Genomic DNA, 23,248 nt, shown 5'->3' with positions numbered 1-23,248 from the left:
CCTGGTTATGTCCCTCAGAGTCATTCGACTCCGATTCGTCATCAAGTTTCGCCATCACCCGTCTTGTTCCTCTCCCTCTTCCAGTACTCATGGTGAGAGGGATCCAAAAAGAGGAGAGAAAAAGGAAAAACAAAAAAAATTGTAAGAGAGGAAAAAAGAAAAAAAAAATACAAACTGCGCCCCCTACTGGAGATCCCACCACTGCCACCACATGTCAGGGACCAGGCAGTAAGGCTTTCGTGACGCAGTTTGTAGGGCTTCAAAAATGATATTTATTAAATAACGTTCTCTAAATAACAAAATCATATCAACAAATATCAAACCAAAAGAAAATATAATGCTAGGCCTAGGAGGTCAACTGAACAGAACCTAAAACATACTGTCAACTTATAAGTAAACCAAACACAAAAGACTGACCTCCCAAATGAACAAACAGAGGAGCCTATATACAGACTGGCCAAACCAATAAACACCGCAAAGGGGTAAAGAAAAATCATCATCATCATCATGAAACAAACAACGACAATCTCAGCCAGTTCAACATAAGAATAAAGGTAAATAAATCACATTTCTTAAATAAGAATAAACACAAACAATAACCAACGGATAAACTTAATCTCTGTTAACCAAATTAAATATCCTCTCTCCCCCGTGACGTGTCTGGACTGGTGGTGACTTCCGGAGGACTTTTATTCTGACCAGTCGCCGACAGGAAGCCCTTTGACCGAAGAGGATCCAGGAAGCCACGCCATTCTCCCACCACGCCACGGTAACTTAAACAACTCACAACATTGTAAGTACATGAAACAAACGTAATACACAGAACTGTAACTGAATACATTCAAATGTTAAATAAAGCTCAGAATGATTAACAGAAATAAACGTGTTGTGTATCTTTGTCCTGCCACGTAATTGGAGGTTATTGTAACTAAATAAAACCGGGTAGTATGGGAAATGCTAGTTGAAATATCTATTAACGTGCATGAACTGAAATAACTTAAAGATAGTTAATTAATCTTAATACCTCACGTGTGGAGGGAGTAGGCCAGGTGTAGCAATGGTTCTACCGTGCCGGCAAGGTCTAAATGTGCGGTAGCGGCGGCGGCCGTCACAGACACATACAGACACAATCTTGAACGTAGTACTTTCTGTGGTGTCCAGTGGGCCCTGTGTCTTTTTCCTCCTGTCGTCTGCATGTGGAGGATGAGGTCTGGTGGGTGTGACCGTGGCAAGGAGTCATGTAGCACTGCATACAGTGTGTTCAGCACTACAGCCACTTGCATTCTGCATGAGTAATATGCCTGGATTGGAGCCTCACCTTAAAATAATATTGCAGTGACAACACATATGCAAATAAAGGAATGTGAATAAATGTCTTTAATGGTCAAATGATTTGTTTAAAGTAGGATTGTTTCGTTGGTAACTTAAGAGCAGAAGGCAGTGGTGAGATGGAGGTGGTGGTGGTGGTGGGTCAGTTACCTTTAGACGGTAGAAGGGAGTGATACCTCACTCCAGCTCACTTTAGACGGTAGAAGGGAGTGATACCTCACTCCAGCTCACTTTAGACGGTAGAAGGGAGTGTTACCTCACTTCAGCTCACTTTAGACAGAAGAAAGGAGTGATACCTCACTCCAGCTCACTTTTCCTGCACTCTCCCAAGTATAGCATGGGGAATACCGGAACCACCAGTGTTTGGCAAGTTACTTCAAAACTGGAATGCATTATTTATTACTTGTTACTGTCATTTTAAAGTAATTCGTTACATTACAATATTACTGTTTTTAAAATGTAAGGCATTACACTACTATTGTATTACTTGTAAGTTACTCGCACCAAAATCACTGGAAGTATGGATTTGGCAATCTTACTGTAATGAAGCTCAAGACGCTCAATTAGTGAATCACACATCCAGTGGAAGGTGATGTGGTATCTGTACTTATGGTAAACAGTAGAACATAATAGCCACAGTGATGGCTCATGGCACAATACAAAGAACAATCATCGCAAGAACAGACAAAAGGTCAAAGTCTGGCAAATTGTGATAGAAATACTGTAACTTTAGGCCTATTCATATTAACAATAATTGGACTGTATTGTAATGTCTAAAAATATGACAGGATACAAAATTAGAATTTCTATGCCTTTATTATTTCCAATTTCACAGCATTAAGCATAGTTTATGCGTCAGTTTGCAACTGGATTAGTGTATGGGCTGTACACCTATGGTGGGGAGGCTGTAGGCCTACACATAGCACCTGGGCATCCAAGTCCTTTGTGAAGGTTTTTCGGCTTTGAAGTACATGCTGAAAATATAAGAAAATAGCCAGATTTCAAATTCAAGAGTCTAAGATATAAACACTACATATTAGCTAAGGGGCCTTACAATGTACAACCCAAATGAAACCAACTATTTTTGTAAGGTATGGCTGTGCTGAACATGAAGATTGAAATATTAATGTGTGTCAAAATATTTTTTCCTATGGGACAGGTAGCCCAGGCAAGTGCACCCCAATGTTCATGTTCAGTTCAGCACGCCCTTACAAAAATGCTCCACATTATATTTCAAATGTATAAAACGTATACATGTATAGGCCCTAGGCTAGATCTAAAAAATTAAATAAAAATCCATATGGGACAGAAACAGGCAGTGCATCACACATTTTCAATATTAACCTTCAAATTCAAGTTCATCTTATGGTTTATTGTATTAAACATACTTCTTGTAGACTACGTTTCATCTTAATACATTGACGTGGTTCACAATGACGTTATGTACATCTGTTCTGATCTAGAACTATGTAGGTTAAACAAGATACATAGAAGGATTCTAGAAAGATAGAAATATTCTAGGGCTCTGGGCTAAACTAGTAGGTAGTAGTGGTATTTGTAGGTAAAGTGCACTTTAACAGAAAGACGCTTTATCCTACATGTACACTGTGTGGTAAAAGAGCTAAGTTAGTAACGTTACCAAGTATTTTCAGCTAACAAGCTAGCGGGTTATTCAGTGAAGAGGTGGGCTTTTAGGCGTATTTTTGATATGAAACAAAATCCCTGTGTTCAGTTAGATATGTAGCGGAACTAGAGACTGTCAATACATTTGTTTGCTTTGATTAGAGTCTTAAGTCAAACGATACAGCCACAGTGGCGGGTGAAGTAACATCACATAGCCTAGCCTAGGAGGGAGAACCTTGGTGCTAAATTAGGCTAACGTTAATTCTCTGAACTTGTCTGATCATGTTGATGGATGGCCACATATTTAATCGTTTGATTAATTTTTTAAGCTATATTCTGAGAATGGAAAAGTACATTTTCATTCATGTCTGTTAGAACCAATGCATTTGTGGCTCCAAACCACATTTAATTTAATTGTGACATGGCTTCAGAAGGAAAGTTACCTTAGCCCAGTAAGAAAAAAACATGTTGACGCAATGGTAGTGTGGGTATCATATCTGCAAGGATACCATATCTGAACGTTTTAGCCTTACCTTGTCATCATTGCTGCTAGTGGCCACATCTTGCTGCCAATTTTTCGGAAAGCTGGCGATTCCACCGTTGAAAGCGGCATCGATTAGCCTAAAGGAAAAGGAAGTGAAACATTTTGCGCCGACGTTTCACCTCTGCTGATCTCGCGGTGATTTTGGCGAATTTGGATGAAGGAAAATAAAACACTTCATTCCAGGTTAAAAATGCATTGTAACGCACGTTACTGACATTTGTACCGGGGTAAATATTACCAATTTTGTTTCTGTAATGCCTTACATTACCGCGTTACCGCAAAAAGCAATGCATTACAGTAATTCGTTACTTTTGTAACGCGTTACTCCCAACACTGGGAACCACACATGGTGTCATACCACCACACACACACACACACACACACACACACACACACACTCACAATTGCTCATATCACGTACATCCCTCAAGCTAAGAGACACCAAATCAAATCAAATCACACCATATCCTCAGAAAATACTGGCAGGCATCCATGTAAAGCACTCACACACACACGCAAAAAAACTCATGTGAGAGTGTTTCACCCCTCTCGTGTTTTTGTGCATGCGTGTGTGGGCATGTTTGTGCATTTATAAATATGTATGTGCAAGGATATGTGAGTTCCTCTCAGTGAGTCTACACTTCCTTTTCATATATTTTGCATAATGTTATTGAGTTAAAGGACTCTCTCTCTCCTCTCTCTCTCTCTGTCTCTCTGTCTTTCTGATCTCACTCTTTCCCACTGTGTGGCCCCTCTGTCATACATCTGGAATACATAAGGGGGAGAGAGAGTGTTAAAGTGAGACCTGAAGATAACTGTGCTCATTGTTTAGCCTTGACCTGAAGATGTCTGTCTCTGTGTCCATGTGTGTGTTCATGTTTTCAGAGCCTTAAAGTTTAAATATGACAAGTCTTTGTGTGTGTGTGTGTGTGTGTGTGTGTGTGTGTGTGTGTGTGTGTGTGTGTTCAAGTTCAAGTTCAAGTTTATTTATATAGCACATTTCATATGTTATACATAGACACAATGTGTGTGTGTGTGTGTGTGTGTGTGTGTGTGTGTGCGTGTGCGTGTGCGTGTGCGTGTGCGTGTGCGTGTGTGTGTGTGTGTGTGTGTGTGTGTGTAATTGTGTGTGTGTGTGCGTGTGTGTGTGTGTGTGTGTGGTGTGTGTGTGTGTGCGTGCTTCAGAGTTCAAATCTATACTGTCGACTTATATACAGTATAGTATATACTGTATATATAGTGCAAATTATTTTAAATCATTTTATGGACAAGTACAAATTTGAATGTTTTCAAAATACTATAGCCATACAGCACTGTCAGCATGGTGCTCCCACAGCTAAGTTGGTATAGTATATCTGCTGTTAAGTTGGTAAATTGTAAAATGAGTGTGTGAAATGCAGAGGTTGAAATTGTAAAAGATATAAAGTAAAAAACACAGACAGAGTGAGATGTAGAGTAGAGGTAGAGTAGATGTTCATGCCAAATAATTAGCCTGTCTAAACAGAGACGATGTGTGAGGGAGCAGGTCAAAGCGACCCTCACACCGTCATCTGGTTTCAGCTGCTCTGGGCTTAGCACTCTATAACAGACATCCAATTCCAACTAAAGCATTTGTGTTCACACACGCACGCACAGACGCACAGACACACACACACACACGCACACGCACAAATACACACACACGCTCACACACACACACGCACACAGGCACTCACACACACGCGCACACACACCAGGGAGGCCAGTGACAGAGTTGAGAGGTCAGGCTGTGATACTGTAAGTGACACGCTTATCTGATGGACTGAGACCCTTTCTGTGAAGCCGGCCTCCCCAGAGGTTTCCTCTATGGTGTTAGTGTCATAGACATATATATGTCTATGGTGTTAGTGTTGGCTTCTCTTATCTGACACTCCAGTCACACTCCGGTCACGGGGGTATCTGCTTATCTCTGTGGCTGCATGAGTCTTTGTGAGTGTGTGAATATGTATGTGTGTTTGTGAATATGTACTGTATGAGTCTTTGTGAGTGTGTGGATATGCATGTGTCTTTGTGAGTGTGTGTGAATATGTATGTGTCTTTGTGTGTGTGGATATGTATGTGTCTTTGTCAGTGTGTGGATATGTATGTGTCTTTGTGAGTGTGTTTGAATATGTATGTGTCTTTGTGTGTGTGGAAATGTATGTCTTTGTGAGTGTGTGGATATGTATGTGTCTTTGTGAGTGTGTTTGAATATGTATGCGTTTCTGTTTGAGTTGAGTGTCAGGACAGGTGCAGACAACATTCTTTTAGGACAGTTCATTTCAAATTCAAAGTAAGAGTTTTCCCTTTTGACAAAGAAGCCATAAGATATAAACATCTCATAAAAGTTAAGGGAAGTTCTTGTTTGTGTGTGAAAATATGTGTGTTTTTTAATATGTGTGTGTGTTTATGTGCGTGTTCGTGTGTGTGTGTGTCTGTGTGTGTGTGTTTATGTGCGTGTGCGTGTGTGTGTGTGTGTGTGTGTGTGTGTGTGTGTGTGTGTGTGTGTGTGTGTGTGTGTGTGTCTATGTGTGTGTGTGTGTGTGTATTGATTTGCAGTGGACTAGCTAAGGCTCGCAACATGGCATACTTTGGTGAGGGCCAAGGACCCATCCATGTGGACAACATCAAATGTACGGGTGTGGAGAGATCCCTCTCTGACTGCATCAAGCAACCCTTCGGCATGCACAACTGTCGCCACAGTGAAGACGCTGGAGTCATCTGTAACTATGGACAACAGCGTGATGAAGTCCTGTCGGAAGCAAAGGGTGAGAAGAACACAAAGATAACCATTTGTAATTCATATGTAAAATGGGTGTAGAAATATGGTTATGAACATAGAGTGAAGTATGCACATTCTTGTTTAGGTCCATGTGTACAACCATAAGCTGTTTCATCAGTAGAGGTGAATTGCCCTTTAAATCTAGATTTGATGTAGTTTCTTCCAAAGCAAGTTAGTCTGATCATTTGCATGTCTGCCTATATTTTTTTAATCTCGAATGTACGTGCAGATTCATCAGCGTGGATAAGTGTTGGAAAAGAGATTCATAAAGTCTAGATCACAGCAGGGTTTAAAGACGGCCAAAATCGAATGATTCAGTACAGACGTGTGTTGATGATGATCCCCTTCTGGAAACATGAAGAGGTTGCATTGTAAACATCTCATCCCTAGTGTTTGTGTTCAGACTAATGGACTGGTAACAGGCCTGGGGCTTGGAAAACACACAAACAAACAAATCCCATGCAAGGACCTGTGTTTGGGGAAAAGAAAACAAAGAACAGAGAGACAGACAGACAGACATACAGACAGACTGTATGGAAGAAGTCGGGGTCATGTGTGTTCTGAGTCTGTGTATATGAATATGATAGCATTACTGTGTAAACCATATGCCTGTACATTTATTTAAACACAGATGCTCTCACACACCATGGCCTCTTTTATGCACTGGCATAAGATCCCCCTACACTCTCTCTCTCTCACACAGACACGCACACACGCACACACACACAAAAGCACACACATGCACATGCACTCACACTTAGACTCAGACACACACTCTTTCGAGACTGGTTCTTTTTGTAGACAGGATGTGGTAACTGCAGGTATCAGTCCATTGCTCCAGGCCAGAGAACAGGATTTATTTTTCTTATCAATTTAATAACTCAATAAAAAACATCACAGCAGCCTGCTAGATCCATTATGAGCCCTGTCCATTCAAACAGACAGACAGACAGACACACACACACACACACACACACACACACACACACACACACACACACACACACACACACACACACACACTGAAAGTGAGATACACACCCACACACACTGAAAGAGAGATATATACACACACACACACTCTCTTTCTCTCAACTTCTTCTTCATCTTATCAGACGTTTCTCTCCCTCTCTCATAAACTCAGAGGCTGCAGTGTGTGGTCTCCGGCCAGCACATACCCGCCAGAAGAGGATCATCGGAGGGCAGAACTCCTTAAGGTGCTATTCCAACCTGAACCAGATCACCATGAGACACACTCACACACATTCACACACACAGCCTTGAGAAATTACTAAGTGTGTGTTTCTGACAGTGTTATGTAAACAGTAGTGAGAGGGCATTGGCAGGGTCAGTCTCTGCACATTCGTTATCCTAGCTTCAGCTAGCCTCAGAGCAGAGTCATCATGACAAGCTCCCTAATGAGAAACACAATGACTGGGAGGGGGAGAGAGGGGTGTTACAGATGTGTGGTGATTTGTCTGTGTTTTGGGAGTGAGATTAACTGAAATATTATCTTCACCCGACTGAATAAAGGCAAGGCACAGCAAGTTTAGAAAAACACAGCACCTGGCACTCACAGGGCCAATTCAAAAGGCATTGCTAAACAAGACCTTTTAAGTCAGTGGTGGTTATATCATATATATTAAAATACATGTTCAATACATGTGGTAATATCATACAGTATATACTAAAATACATGTTTAATGTGGCATTATCGTATATACTAGAAGAAGGATAAAGAGCTCATTAACTAAATGCTGCTACTCTGTATTTGTTTTTAGCTGTAGGTACTACTAGCTGACCTGATGATTTATGGGACCTTCTTCTTTTATAATAAGTTAATGTGACAGAGATGGACCTGGGCGATTTAGTGATTCATTAAGAAAGCAGCAGCTAGCAGCACTTTAAAGAGTTCACAAAGTGACTCAGCCCAAGCAGAGATCTGAGAACTGAAGTAATGTGTGCATATGGCAGGACATCAGAAGATCTACAGACGGAGAGGGAAAGTGTGTGACTGTGTGTGGGTGTGTGTGTGCGCATGGGAGCGAGGTTACAAAGTAAGCAGGAGGTGCAGAAGTAGCGTGTGTGTGAAATGTGTTTCTAATGAAAGCGTGGGCTGGTGTCTGAGAATATGGAAAAAATCACTCACCATCCTCTATCAACAGTTTATGCTGCCTTTATTTACCCTAATATATCACTCTCTCTCCCACTCCTTATGTGAGTGTGTGTGTGTGTGTGTGTGTGTGTGTGTGTGTGTGTGTGTGTGTTTCTCTCTCTCTCTCTCTCTGTCTCTGTGTATGTGTATGTCGTAGGGGCGGCTGGCCGTGGCAGGCTGCTATCCGTCTGCGTGGCTCTCAGTCAGATGGACGACTTGTCTGTGGAGCTACTCTCATCAACAGCTGCTGGGCACTGACTGCTGCACACTGCTTTAAGAGGTGCAGTACAGGCACATGCTGCCTACACACACACACACACACACACACACACACAAGCACACTCGCACACTCACACACACACACACACACACACACACACACACACACACACACACACAGACTGTGTGCTCACATACTCCACGTATGTGATAAGTAAGCCAATAAGTCAAGGCAGTAACTAGGGACATTTGGGCCTGATACATCAATAAGATTGATATATGAATGTGGGGAAAGCTTTAAGCTGACCCCCTGTAAGTGTGTGTATTCGGTGCGTGTGTGTGTGTGTGTGTGTGTGTGTGTGTGTGTGTGTGTGCGTGTGTGTGTGTGTGTGTGTGTGTGTGTGTGTGTGTGTGCGTGTGTGTGCCTACATCTTTTGTCCATCCATACAAAAATGTCATACTTGGCAGTCAAGCTACCATGGTAAGAACACTGTTCAGGTTTTTGAGGTGAATTAGCTAGACAGGGTTCTCGGGGGTTGCATCTCTCTCCAGTATAATGTCTGAAAGTGATATATCTGCTCTTTTCTCTTCATATATTATGCCTGAAACATTTTCCATTAACCTAGGCCAGAGAGTCCAGTATTGAGTTTCAAATTTGCTTACACACACACACCTACAATGACTCTCTCTCTCTCTCTCTCTCTCTCTCTCTCTCTCTCTCTCTCTCTCTCTCTCTCTCTCTCTCTCTCTCACACACACACAAACACACACACACTCTTTCTCTCTCACACACACACAGATGGGAAGAGTCTAGAAAACGTTTGTTGAAGAAGTGTAATGTAAGATTCACTTGTTCATTCCATTGATTTGTCTGTATTATTTAAATAATGATTTGAATAATCATTTGGTTAAACATATTCCATATCACACACTGTGTACATCTTCTGTCCGAGCTGTACACCAAAATCACACTCACTCACTCACACACAGGGATATGACATATCGTATAGGCTGAAGACTTTACCTCTTATACGTACACACAAAATGAATCTCTCGTATTTTCCACTTTGTCTCTCCTTCGACATCTGTAGCACCCATGGTCACTATGGAGAAATGATGTGAGACTGGTAGGAAGGAGGATATGAGAGGTCACATGTGTTTTTGGGAGGTTTAGAGGTGTATGTGGGAGATAAAATGGTGTGTGTGTGAGGGAAAAGAATGTGAACACGACAGTTATCAGTGAAACAGTGAAGAAGGTAAAAGAGTGAATAACATTGTGTATGTATGAGTGAATTATGGCCTATAAATTGAATCATATGGACATTGGACATTGACTCGTACACTGGATAACACATACTGTGTCAAAGGTTGGTTCTGTGCTGGCAATTTTTTACAGAACATTACAGCACTGTATGCTTGAACTCAAGGAAAAAGATAGGGCACTGCCGTATGGACACACACACACACACACACACACACACACACACACACACACACACACACACACACACACATTCCTCCTGTTGCAAACAGTATTTGTTGATATTTGTTCTATTTCTTAAATATTAAAGACCTGATGACAGACCCGCTGTTTCTAAACATACACAGACCCACCATTCCTCACACTTATACACATAAACCACCTCCACTAAAACAGACACAGAACCCAAATTAGCATCTGAAAAAACCATGTCTCATACTCACACTCTCGTAATTATCTCTTGCTCTTGCCAACCATAATTAATCCCTCTCGTTCTAAGTATAGGACCATGTGTGTGGATAAGTGTGTGTGTGTGTGTCTCTCTGTGTGTGTGTGTGTGTGTGTGTGTGTGTGTCTCTGTGTGTGTGTCGTCTGTGTGTGTGTGTGTGTGTGACTGTGTGTGTGTGTGTGTGTATGTGTGTGTGTATGTGTGTATGTGTGTGTGTGTGTGTGTGTGTGTGTGTGTGTGTGTGTGTGTGTGTGTGTGTGTGTGTGTGTGTGTGTGTGTGTGTACGTGCGTGCGTGAATGTTGCGTGCGTCCTGTTAAGACAGGAGTTTTTATGGCCTTTGCCTAAATATGTCACCTTAGCAAACATGCACATAGACCCACACACGCCAACACACTCATAGAATGATGGGCAGGAATGCTAATCTGATGCTTTGCCACGCTGGACTGGGAGGTATTGTGTTCTCCAGATAGGATCTGTTTCCGGAAGAGTCGTGGATGTGTAAGAGGACCCTTTGGCACACACCTCTTTCCGTTGCTTCTGACACACACACACACACACACACACACACACACACACACACACACACACACACACACACACACACACACACACACACACACACACACTCCAAAGACAGAGTTGAAGAGAGCTGATACACCTACAAACATAATTAGTAAAGTAAAGTGTTTGTTCAGTTGAATGAGCTGCTCAGAAAGGAAATTCTTGAAGCAGAATTCAGCTATCCCGAGAGTTATATTTACCTATGTGTGTGTGTCCGTGTGTGTGTGTGTGTGTGTGATGGCGAAGCTGAATGTTCAGTTTAAGGAAGGGAATATCTTGAGGCAGTAACCTTTACTCGCTGTCTGAGTCAGAGGTGTTTATATCTTCCCTGGTTCTGGCGTGTGTGTGTGTGTGTGTGTGTGTGTGTGTGTGTGTGTGTGTGTGTGTTTGTGTGTGTGTGTGTGTGTGTGTGTGTGTGTGTGTGTGTGTGTGTGTGTGTGTGTGTGTGTGTGTGTGTGTGTGTGTGTGTGTGTGTGTGTGTGTGTGTGTGTGTGTGTGTGTAAGTAAGTAAATGTCAGGACAGGAGGAAGTTCTTGGAGGAAGTGGCTTCTCATTTTACATGCCAAACCCATATAGATGGTGATGTGTCAAATAGATGTCAGGAAACTGTTATAAAACCACAAAGAATAAACACACATACACGTACACACACACACACACACACACACACACACACACACACGGTTATGATTTCTATGAAACTGTCAGTTTCATTCTCTTGACATTTAACAAAAGGTTCATATTTCCACCCATCTCTTCTTTTTCTTTAATCAAATGTCTCTTCTTCTATGATCTCTCTGAATGTTCACCTTTTTCTCGACTTTTTCTCCTGTCTTGTCATGCACCCCCACTGTCTCTTTCCCTCTCCCCCTTTTTTTATTCACCCCTTTTACCCTCTCTTTCTGTCTCTCACTCTCTGTCTCTGTCTCAGGTATGGAAACAGCAGTAGGCTGTATAAGGTGCGCGTTGGGGATTATCACACACTGGTGCCTGAGGAATTTGAAGAAGAGTACGCCGTGGAAAAGATCGTCCTGCATGGGCGTTACCACTCTCATGGCAACGATTATGACCTGGCATTGGTGCGGATGTCGGGGCGGGGCGGAGCCTGTGTGTCACTCAGTCACCATGTCCTACCTGTCTGTCTGCCAGCGCGGAGAGAGAGGGCACCCAGGGGCACTGGAAACTGCTACATCACCGGCTGGGGCGACACAGGTGAGCAAAGCTGTGTTTGAACACACACCCTGTTAGCCCAGGGAACACTGTCCACACACACACACACACACACAGATGAAATGACAGCTGTGATAATGGTTTTGTTATCCGGGAGCTTTTGAGACCTGTATGAGTCGGTGTGTATGCCTATAGAACCCCCCCTTCATTTCATCGTCTTCAGTTCATGGATAACAGTGAAACTGAGGTCTCTGTGTTTCTGTCTCTCTCTACCTCTCCCTCTCTCTCTCTCTGTCGACACTCCTTTGGGATTCACACACCTGTCAGAAGACATACACACATCTGTCTTTGGTACACACACACCCACTCACCAACCCGTCCAGTTCAAGGAGCCCCTTGTCCCTCTTCAAGACTGATGGCTGTGGAAGAACTATCCTGTTTCTAATATGAACATGTGTGCACGCTCATGCACACACAGTGCAGGCATGTGGGTATCTTTATGTGTGAGGCTAACGTATGTGGGTGCGTGACAACAGCACTGAGTCGTGAAATCATGAACACATGTGGCATGCTGCCTTGACAGGGAAAGAGAGATAGTGATCGTGGGCAGGAATTCAAAAATATTCCACAAAAATATTTGTCTCTGATGAAACTGCATTTTCATCATTTGTTTAGCATTGGATTATTATATCATTTATTTGTTTTGTTTTGGCAGTGCAGTAATGTTTTGGTTAGTGACCTTTCACTTTTTTCCCTACAAATTATCATTTTATTTTATTTCCATCTCACCTCCAATGTTGTGTGTGAGGGGTAACTGTAAGTCTTTGGGGAATTCAGTATGGGTAAGATGCTCACATCTCCAGAACACTGATTACATGTATGTTCTTTCTCTCTTTCTCTTTCTCTCTCTCTCTCTCTCTCTCTGTCTGCCTCTCTCTAAACATCCCTCATTGGTTACATATGTGATGACATCTGTCTGGACGTGTAAACGTGGTTTGTTTTCCCTAGTGTCTTGACAGACAGAGGGAGATAACGATAGTCGACTCCGGGTCACTTGAAGAGCAGGATGAGATCAGGATTAGGAAGGGGTCGGCCCTGCATACGCTGAACCGGGCCGGGGCTGAGATGGTGCTCGTTCAGTTCCCTCATGTTCTGAGATGAAGTCATGCTCGTCACGCGTTCCGCTGTGGGGTTTGGTTCAATCAGGGCTCGTGTGGGATAACAAGACCATTTCACAGCTTTCCCATGATCCCAAAGGAAGATAGAGATATATGTTGTTTAGAGAGAGCTTTGTGCATTTACCATTTAAACTGATGGCACACTGCACATCAGGAGCAATTAGGGGTTCATTGTCTTGCTCAAGGATGCTTCAACAGGGAATCGAACTAGCAACTAAATTACTAAACAACTTCTCTACCACCTGTACCACTGTCGCCCCCAGTGTACCTATGCCCACAGGCTGTACAGATGTGTTCTCACAGTGTGCTGGGCATGGGAATGGTTGATGCATTAATCAAGGGTAGAAACGGCTGCAGTAGCACACAGGTTACCTGAACCCTCTGCCAAAATACTGACTCGTCCCCATTAAGTTGTGTGGAGGGCCCACGTCAGGCCAGGGGCTCCCATTCTGTAGCTGGCTGATCAGTGTCTGTCCTTTGACATAAACATGGATGGCGTATGTTGTCTTCATATGTTTATAAGCTACCATAGCATCAACCAATTTGGAAGAAGTTGTATTAGCAGTCCCTGATAATGTTTATGTGATACTGTTGTGACATGGCACTGACTGGTCACGGCAACATGCCATGACAGGACACTGCCATCGTTAGACAGTCTTATGATGTAGGGTTTAAGTAAAGTGCTACCAATGTTTCTTTTTAAGTACACTCCTGTATTGACATTGCACAGGTTGATGGTTATGACATGTGACTCTTGTTCTCTGCCGTGATTGGTCAGGACGAGCTTACTCCAAGACCCTGCAGCAGGCAGCCATTTCTGTGCTCGGCAAGCGTGAGTGTGAGCTCCATTTTGCCGGAACCTTCAACAAACGCATGTTGTGTGCCGGGGCCCCATCCGATGACCATCGCCGTGTGGACAGTTGCCGTGGAGATAGTGGAGGGCCGCTGGTGTGTGAGCGGCCAGCAGGGGGAGGATGGTTCATCTACGGTGTGACATCATGGGGTCATGCGTGCCGTCTCCATGACTCACCTGGCGTCTACACCAAAGTTTCTGCCTTCCTGCCCTGGATCAAGAAGGTCACTGGCCAATAGGAGGCCTGCATGACCAGAGGACATACCATGAGGACAAACCACGAACATGAGACAGATACTTCTTTTCTGTCTATCATTCAGATGCCCAGATGTCACAGTGACATGTTTGGCTGATACAGTGACGTGTAGAAATGTATGTGTATGGTGTGTATGTGTAAGGTGTGTGTGTGTTTTCTGTGTGTGTTTTCTGTGTGTGTGTCTGTGTGTGTGTCTGTGTGTGTGTGTGTGTGTGTGTGTGTGAGTGTGTGTGTGTGTGTGTGAGTGTGTGTGTGAGTGTGTGTGTGTGTGTGTGTGTGTGTGTGTGTGTGTGTGTGTGAGAGAGAGTGTGTGTGTTTTCTGTGTGTCTGTTTGTGTGTGTGTGTGTGTGTGTCTTTGTAGTTCAGTGATGGTTCTATCACTGATATGTGTCTCAGCACTTCTTGGTTGTAAGGGACCACTAGGGCTGCATGTTGGGTGACCCACTCCCTCATTGTACCTCGCTCGGCACCCCTGACCTCTTGGCAGAGGTATCAGAGGTAGTGCACACTTGAAAGGGTAGAGGAGGTCGTGAAGCACAGCCTTTTATAAACATACTAGACATCTTCAGTCAGACTAAACTGGGGAGTCCTCTCCACAGCACTAAAAGCCACTACATACACATCTTATGAAGTCAAACTATTGCACTAAAAGCCTCAGTGTGTGACCAGTGATGTCTACAGCTATTATGACATTAACCCTTGACCCCGGTAATAAATGGATACCTCTCTCTTGTATCTCCATTAACCTGTTATTATTATGTGTTTGCTATTATGTGTAATGTGTAGAATTACCTGTTATGTTATATTATATTCTCTAGCCAGAATACCAGTCTCGTGTTTTACCTATGGGAATGTGTATTTAATGTGTCGTTGCCTGAGACATGTCAGATATGTTCACCTCCTGTTTCCACAAACTGTCGCCAAACCAGTGGCTGTTTCATTAACGAGTGAGGTCCACTGCCCCTTGTCTTAATAATAAAAGTCATTTTCTTTGTATAAATCTATAAGTCTGTCTTACATAAGTGGATATATTCTTTTTCCATTGAAGTGCAATTTAAATGTTTTAAGTTTAATATAATGTCTTATTTCTTTGATATGACAGCTACATGTCTGGGAATGGTTGGGAGTTAAGATCATGTGATGAGTTCCCCTTCATCATCATGACATATTTATCTGGTGATATGTTACAAATCCTGGATCTGTTTTCATAACTAACAGTAAAGGTGACCATCTCCCCCCGTCTCTGCTGTTTCATAAACATGAAGGACATTACTTTGACAGATATTTGAAACTCAATTTCAACCATTGGCAGTTCTGTCTGAATGTTTGGCCTGGAGTTATTAAGGATAACTGGTTTGTGGCATGTGTGCTGACCTATAGCCTGATTGAGAGCCTCAGCTTTGTGCCATAGGCTGTGGTAAACGGCTGTTTAACACATACAGTCATGCCGACCCACAGATGCACGTACACACCGAGGTTTGATGGTAATCCTACTACATTGTACTCCTTACATGCATATATGGTAAATAAAACTAAACCTATTTTGGAATTTTTCCACAAACATCACAACTGCATTCTATTGGATCAACATATGTGGCTCCTACAGTATAAATCCTTTTTGAATGCTTTACAAATGCAATACCTACATTCATTTATTTAGCAGCTACTTTTATACAAACTTGCTTGCACTAGGGATAAAATATAGATCTTATCTCTATAGGAATCGAATCTAGGCTGGCTCCATGATTTATTATATTTGTCCTTATTTGTTTTCATGTATCTATGTATTGTAGTTTCACACAAAGTTGTGCTCTTCCCATGCTGTGGTTGTGTGTGCCCCTCGTCCTTCCCTTGTTCTCCCAGGATGAGCGCCATCCTCTCGTCCTTCCCTTGTTCTCCCAGGCTCCTGGCGCTCCAGCATCAGACTCTTGTGTGAGGAATGAGAGCCATCCTCTTGTTCTGTGTGTTTGCTCCACAGCTGACTGTTTACACACCACCTACTTCAGAGCCAAGCCAAGGACACAGCCGCATTGTGTGTGTGTCTGTGTTGAGGGGGGTTCTTTAAACATTTCTGAAGTGTTACCTCGGAGAAGGATTTAGAATGTGAGGGGCAGGTATGCTGGTGAGAAAATGTAACTGGTTCATACTCTGGCCTGTGTGCTGTTTAACACATACACACACACACACACATACACACACACACACACACACACACACACACACACACACACACACACACACACACACACACACACACACACTGCATTTAATGCTCATTAGACTACACCAGCAAAGAGCTTGTTTCCGCTTTCTTATGAAAAGCATGGAGGTTTTCACAAAGTCCTGTGAAAGTAGAGTGACTGAGTGAAAGGGGATATGCTTAATTTGACTCCATCATATCCAAGAGAGTGGGGGAGTTTGTTAGAGCAGGTGGCTGCACAGCACTTAACTTTAGGTGTACCTAAGCCTGTTAACATGGTCATGGGAATCCTGAAAAAGTAAGGGAATTTTGAAATTCTCATTTTCCAGGCCTGTAAAAGTAGCCTATTGAAATTCAAGTAAGTCATTGTTTTTGTGAAAGTTTTTTTTTGAAAAATGAGGATATGTTATTGTCCTCTTCCATGTATGAATGTTTAGTTGTGCAAATATCTGCAGACATACAGTTTCTACTTGAAATAGGGTGCTTATAGCTTGTGAAGGGGCATGGAGACTTCATTAAAGGTCCTTGAAAAGTCATGGAAAGGTTTTGAAAGTTTGTCAGTGAAAATGGATTGGAACCCTGTGTTAAACCAGATATGTTACACTTAAAGAAGTGTTTTTGCATTTGATTTTGTCAAATATAGCCGGGCTGTTTGTGACACTCTGAAATGACAAATGCAAATGACAAGGCACTGCCTGCACCCATGCCCTCCTCACATTAAATCCTGACCCTAGGTTTTACCATACTAAATCCTCTTGGTTTTACCAAACTAAATCCTCTTGGTTTTACCATACTTAATCCTCTTGGTTTTACCATACTAAAAAAAGATGTTGAGCTCAACAGCAGTGGTGTGAGCCTTGCCCACTCTTTCAGTTTTTTATATCAAAGTAAAGTTGTATTTCTACAGGTTTTTTAGTCAGATAATTGTCATGAAATCAATGAGAATGCACTCTTTTCTCCTCTTACATTTTTCTCCCAGGTAGCATACCATCAAATGATTTGGCCCACGCTCTCAATATGCACCATTACATTGCCAGAAATCTGTGCCCCCATCCTATTAGCCTCATGCTTGTTTGGATACTTGTTCTAGCCGATCCTGGGGTGGGGGGAGTCTGTAAAAAGGCCCACTGCAGGTCCCTGGCCCCCTCTGCAAGGATTTCTTAAGGAAAGTAGGCTACATGACCCAACATACAGCTTACAATGGCACATACACATCCTCTTAGACATTTTAATCTGGTTTCTAAGGGAACTATCTGATCTTGTTGCTCTCATTCTTCAAATATCTGAATATGTCCTATTACATTTTTAGTCTATCTGATTAATTTAATCTCGTATTTTAAAGCCAGAAGGGACCTAATATTTGATTACACTGTTATTTCGTCTGAATTAATGTGACTGCAGCAACACCTTGTGGTGGGATTGAATATGACCACTGGAGCTCATATCACCCATCCTGACTCCCACACCAGATGTTTTCGCTTTAACCCCATACATTAATGTATAATCGGTTCGTTTCACCGAGTTACTCACAGCTATGGACAAGACACTGTTTCAAGTTTCAAATTCCGATCACATCTGTAAGTATGAGTCCATCACCCAAGATGGTCCACCTGTCTCACTTCTAAAGCCACAGCTGCCTTCTCCATGTAACCTTGTGTAGTTGAACCAGATTAACCTTAGACCAAAGCCCATCACATATCAGCACAGTCTTTGGTCAGTTTCACAAATGCCTTTCAGTAACCTACTTCCCACCAACTGAGTATAGCCCAGAGCAGGTGTGCAGCCATGGTTATGGTGGTCAGAAGGCAGGGGGTACAGCCTGTTTCATAGATATATCTTAATTTCAAAATACTTTCACCCAAAGCCTGGTATCTCTCCAGTGTGCCTGTTTCAGATCACTAAAGGTAGGGTGACCAGACGTCCTCTTTTTCCCGGACATGTCCTCTTTTTGAGACCTATAAAAAGCGTCCGGCAGGGATTCCTAAATTGTCCGGGATTTTGACTAGTCGAATGAGTCTGTATATTATAGTTACCGCGGTATCCGATAGTCGAGGAGATGGGGAAACACATCAGCGGCCAATGACTGGTTATAACTCATCAATAACAGCCTACCATATGCTATATATACCCTCGGAATGGCCAACCTATCTCGGTCATGGTGGCCATTATTTTGTAGAAAGGAAATAGTCAGTAGCAATCTATAACACAATTATATGCTTATCCTACATAAACTATGGAAACTATTTAAAAAAAAAACGATTAAATTAAATGAATAATTTCTTATTTTCATTGGTATTGTTGTCATATACAGATATGCAATGATTTGTGGGTAATATTTTGATGTCCAATGTCAAGTCTCTATTTGATCATGTGACTAGACGATCTAATGATGCAAAATCTAAACGTCAAGACCTAGAGGCAAAGTACACAGACAAGCACCTTTCAAACATAAAGGTGGTGATGCATGATATGCTTTTTCAATGGAAAGGATAGCCAGCCTCTCCTGCTCCATGCGGCCAGGTAGGTAGGTCTTATTGAGTTTCAATTTGGAAAAAGATCACTCGGCTGTTACCACTGTCACATATGTCAGAAACAATAGCAGAGCAGTGCACTGCACACCTTACCGAAGGTTGATTTTAGGGAATGATATTCACAACCTGCATCTTGGCAAATTGGGAGACTACGGACTGCTAGGCAATCTGCTCCAAAACAGGCCCTGAATGATAGGTCGCCGCCGAGCACCTGTTTCATTGTATATGTGTTTTTCAGATGTTGGTAAAGCTGCTGCTGTGCCGCAACAAATCGTGCCTTTCATAAGTGTTTTTAAAGAACCTTTCAGCACTTTGACCGTTTGTTTACGTTAGTGTGTCAGAGTGCTATTGTTGATAGCTTTCTTTTTCACATGTCTACTTTCCCAATACAATAGCCTTAGTAACTAATTCGACTGTAGAATCCAACACATTTCTGGTAATAGGCCTATGTATTGGTAGATACATTAATATTAAGACATTAATATTAATGAGAGGGAGGCCAGCTATTAGAGTTTGTTGTTGCTTTATCTTTAGCAAAAGAAGAGATGACACAATGGATTATACATAATTACAACATAGGAAAGTTTAACTTTTATATATACAGTATATATATATATACGCCTAATGGTGTGTGTGTGCGCGCGCCTCTTAACTAGTAAATAGCGCGCACTAGGGCCCTTGATAATAGCATGCCCCCCCCCCCCCCGACCGTCACCGCTGAAGTGTCCTCTTTTTCACCAACTCAAATCTGGTCACCCACAGCCTTTACGTCTTGCGTGCGTCGGCTCCTTTTTCTAGACTTGCGTCATTTTTTACGTAAGCCCTTACGCGAGCCTCGCAGCCTGCATTCTATCAACGAATGATACGAGATGAGGTTACTAAAATATTCTGCATGTCTACTCAGTTTTACAGTGCTTCCCAAGTAAAGGTTTGAAAATAACTTCAAGCTTCAGACTTTCTGTTAGGGAACCTGTTATCTATCTGCAGAGCAAATGTCAGGCTCATACAAAAGTATTAACGTGAATTACTTGATGCTAATACCTAGCGCGGTGTCTATAGGATTTTCCATATACGTTAGCATTAAGCTAACGTATTTTCTACCACATTAAAACATGCAATACTATGTGATTGTTTTTAGAAAACGAATGTTACGTGATGAGATTACTCAAATGTAGTCTGCATGTCTGCTCAGTTTAACAGTGCTACCCAAGCAAAGGTTTGAAAAGAACTTCAAGCTTCAGACTTTCTGTTAGGGAAACAGCTTTCTATCTGCCAGGCAAATGGCAGGCTCATGACAACACGCGCAACCTTTGGGAGCATGAACTGCACCGAGTAAATTTTGCGCAACCGTTAACCCCCAACGCTGTAGCAAGCAGCCGCCTTAAGGGAAGAGAGAAGTTATCAGTGGTTTGTATGAAACCACAGCAAATCTCCAAACCGCAGCATCAAACTCTTGATAAACTCAGAGTGATATTATCTATAGTCACATGCTGTGCCAGTTTCTTTTCTTTTAAGGGTGGTACTGAATTCACACCGTTTAAATTGCGAACTATAGTAATGACTTGAGGCCATAGTGGAGGTGATGCAAGCAATGTCATTTCCGAACACCAGAGGGCGCCTTCAGACAAAAAATGCACACTTGCAGTCCAAACCTCTCTCAAGTGACAACGGACAAATCCAACATACCGTAATTGGCTCAGCTCCTTCTCACCACTGTCTTAAAGAAATGTACAGTCATTTTATTCAACTGCCACATTACTTTTATGTCCTCTTACCAACTATAGTTACACCAAAAACACACACACACACACATACACACACAAAATGAAGTAGATCAAATATCTGACCTCATCATGTTACATGGTGCTCAGCCGTGCTCTCCTGTTCGGTTGTCCTCCATTGTGTATGAAGTGGGTCTGCTGAAAGGGGAGTAATGGAGTAGCACTGAGCTGAATCAGAGCGCTCAGATGGGCTCTTCATCATGACGTAGTGCCTGAATGAGACAGGAACACTAAAAGTGTGTTTGCATGTGCGAGTCAAGCATTCAAATGAACATGACGCACACCAACACACGCCATACAAAGACGCACACCCCTACATGCACACAAAGGTGTAATCTTAGAACACTAGAGACAGACAAGTCCGGTTTAATAAAACATGGTTCGTTTGAGTTTATTGAATATTGACTTATATTTTAATATATTTATTTACAGTCGTTCAGAACAGCTCACTCACTGTCACTGAGGCCATCTTTAAACAGAAGGAGACACGTAACCCAGCGAGTCTGACAGCAACAGTCCTAGTGAGCAAAGCTAAGGCTAACCTGGCAACTAACACAGACAGACAGACAGTCAGACACACACGCACACACGCGCACACACACACACACACACACACACAAACACACACTTACACAGACACACACTGAGGGAGGTGACTGAGGGAGGTGTCTGAGGGAGGTGACTGAGGGAGGTGACTGAGGGAGGTGTCTGAGGGAGGTGTCTGAGGGAGGTGTCTGAAGGAGGTGACTGAGGGAGGTGACTGAGGGAGGTGTCTGAGGGAGGTGTCTGAGGGAGGTGGTGTCTGAGGGAGGTGACTGAGGGAGGTGTCTGAGGGAGGTGTCTGAAGGAGGTGACTGAGGGAGGTGTCTGAGGGAGGTGACTGAGGGAGGTGTCTGAGGGAGGTGACTGAGGGAGGTGTCTGAGGGAGGTGTCTGAGGGAGGTGACTGAGGGAGGTGTCTGAGGGAGGTGACTGGGTCAGCGGTGTATCTGTGGTTCTGAGGGCTCAGTCAGGCCTGTGTGGCGTGTTCTGAGGCCTAAAGCTGAGCAGTGTGCCCGCAGGCGTGCCTCTGGATTGGTCCGCGGTGTGAGCTGAGCCCTGTGGGAGCGGAGCCGGAGTGGCGATGAGCAGATGGTTTGACCCACATGCTCCTGCTGTGGCAGCCACCTCAGTGCCCATGCAGCAGATTCCTGATACGGTGCCTCTCCGACGGGCAGAGGTGGCGAGAGGTGAGCGCTCAGACGTCATGAGAGGGACAGGCCTCCCTTAGCAGCAGTGACATCTGATCACCTCCTCCTGTGAGTTTAGTTTGGTCCTTAAGTGAACCCTTTAAGCACCCCCCCCCATCGCCAACACACACACACTAGACTCAACAAAAGGAAAGGTCCCAGTTGTGTGTGTGTGTGTATGTGAATGTATGTATGTTTGAATGTAGGTGTGTGAACAAAAGAAAACTATGTAAACACAAGGGTTTCTCTTTGTGGCCACTGTCAGAATCAAGAATCAATTCTTTTGCAAGGTAAACATAAGAAACTGAATGAAATAGAAAAAAAAAAAACACATTTTAAAGACGTCAAACTCTAAAACAAAAAACTAAGCCCATCTATACCCCCCTGAGTCCTCAAATGAATGTGCGTGTTTGTGTGCCTGCGTGATTTCATGTGTGTGTGTGTGTGTGTGTCTATGTACATAAATGGCCACATACACACTGGCAAGTACCGAAACTTAGTGCAAATTGGTCACCATGGATTCAGCAGCCCATAGTCCCGTCACTGGGCTGGTTCCAGCTGGCTCTTTGCCTCCGCTCTCTCCATACTCACTCCATCATGCTGTTAATCAGTCCTTCCCTGCTGTCCTCTCCTTCTTCTCCTGTCCTCCATCTCTGGCCCCGCCCGCTCCACCCTGTTGGCCCAGGAGTCTGCTTCTCCTGTCAGGGGCTGCTGGGTGGACACAGGTACTGGAGGCTCACGGATCTCTCTGGAAATACTCTGTACTCTCTCTCTCTCTCTCCACTTCTTTTCCATGCCTCTCTCTCTTTCTCTTTCTCTCCGTCTCTGTCAGGTGGGGTTATCTGACTTTCTGCAGCTCCTCTCTGAGCCATGAGGGCAGCGGCTGGCCCAGTCTGTGCAGCAGCTTGGACAGCTCCACATTATGGTCCCGGTAGTAGTGGGACAGGAACGCACGAGACTGGACAGAGCAGGAGAGGGGATAGAGGAAGAGAAAGAGGGGACAGAGGAAGAGGGAGGGAGGGGACAGAGGAAGAGAGAGGGTGGACAGAGGAAGAGAGAGGGTGGACAGAGGAAGAGAGGGAGGGGACAGAGGAAGATAGAGGGAGGGGA

The 23,248-nt window shown here is 43.3% G+C and overlaps 2 protein-coding genes across 2 annotated transcripts in view; one reads left to right on the top strand and one right to left on the bottom strand.

Annotated features, from left to right (window-relative positions):
• prss12 (serine protease 12) overlaps nucleotides 1-14,381 on the top strand; it is a gene marked incomplete at both ends in the record, with an annotated part of 38,034 nt that extends 23,653 nt beyond the window's left edge. Inside the window, 5 exons of the mRNA XM_080836990.1 lie at nucleotides 6,074-6,282; nucleotides 7,441-7,513; nucleotides 8,609-8,731; nucleotides 11,873-12,153; nucleotides 14,068-14,381. Of these exons, the coding sequence (XP_080693116.1) occupies nucleotides 6,074-6,282; nucleotides 7,441-7,513; nucleotides 8,609-8,731; nucleotides 11,873-12,153; nucleotides 14,068-14,381 (1,000 nt within the window). The remainder of the gene's footprint in view (nucleotides 1-6,073; nucleotides 6,283-7,440; nucleotides 7,514-8,608; nucleotides 8,732-11,872; nucleotides 12,154-14,067) is intronic.
• An 8,595-nt stretch (nucleotides 14,382-22,976) lies between these two features.
• Nucleotides 22,977-23,248, bottom strand: part of ndst3 (N-deacetylase/N-sulfotransferase (heparan glucosaminyl) 3) — a gene marked incomplete at both ends in the record, with an annotated part of 42,031 nt that continues 41,759 nt past the window's right edge. Inside the window, one exon of the mRNA XM_080836807.1 lies at nucleotides 22,977-23,096. Coding sequence (XP_080692933.1) covers nucleotides 22,977-23,096 — 120 coding nt within the window. The remainder of the gene's footprint in view (nucleotides 23,097-23,248) is intronic.

Source organism: Sprattus sprattus (genome assembly GCF_963457725.1).
Source record: "Sprattus sprattus genome assembly, chromosome: 4".
Taxonomy (NCBI): domain Eukaryota; kingdom Metazoa; phylum Chordata; class Actinopteri; order Clupeiformes; family Clupeidae; genus Sprattus; species Sprattus sprattus.
The sequence above is the reverse complement of the archived record's forward strand: the minus strand, read 5'-3'. Positions and strand labels throughout refer to the sequence as shown.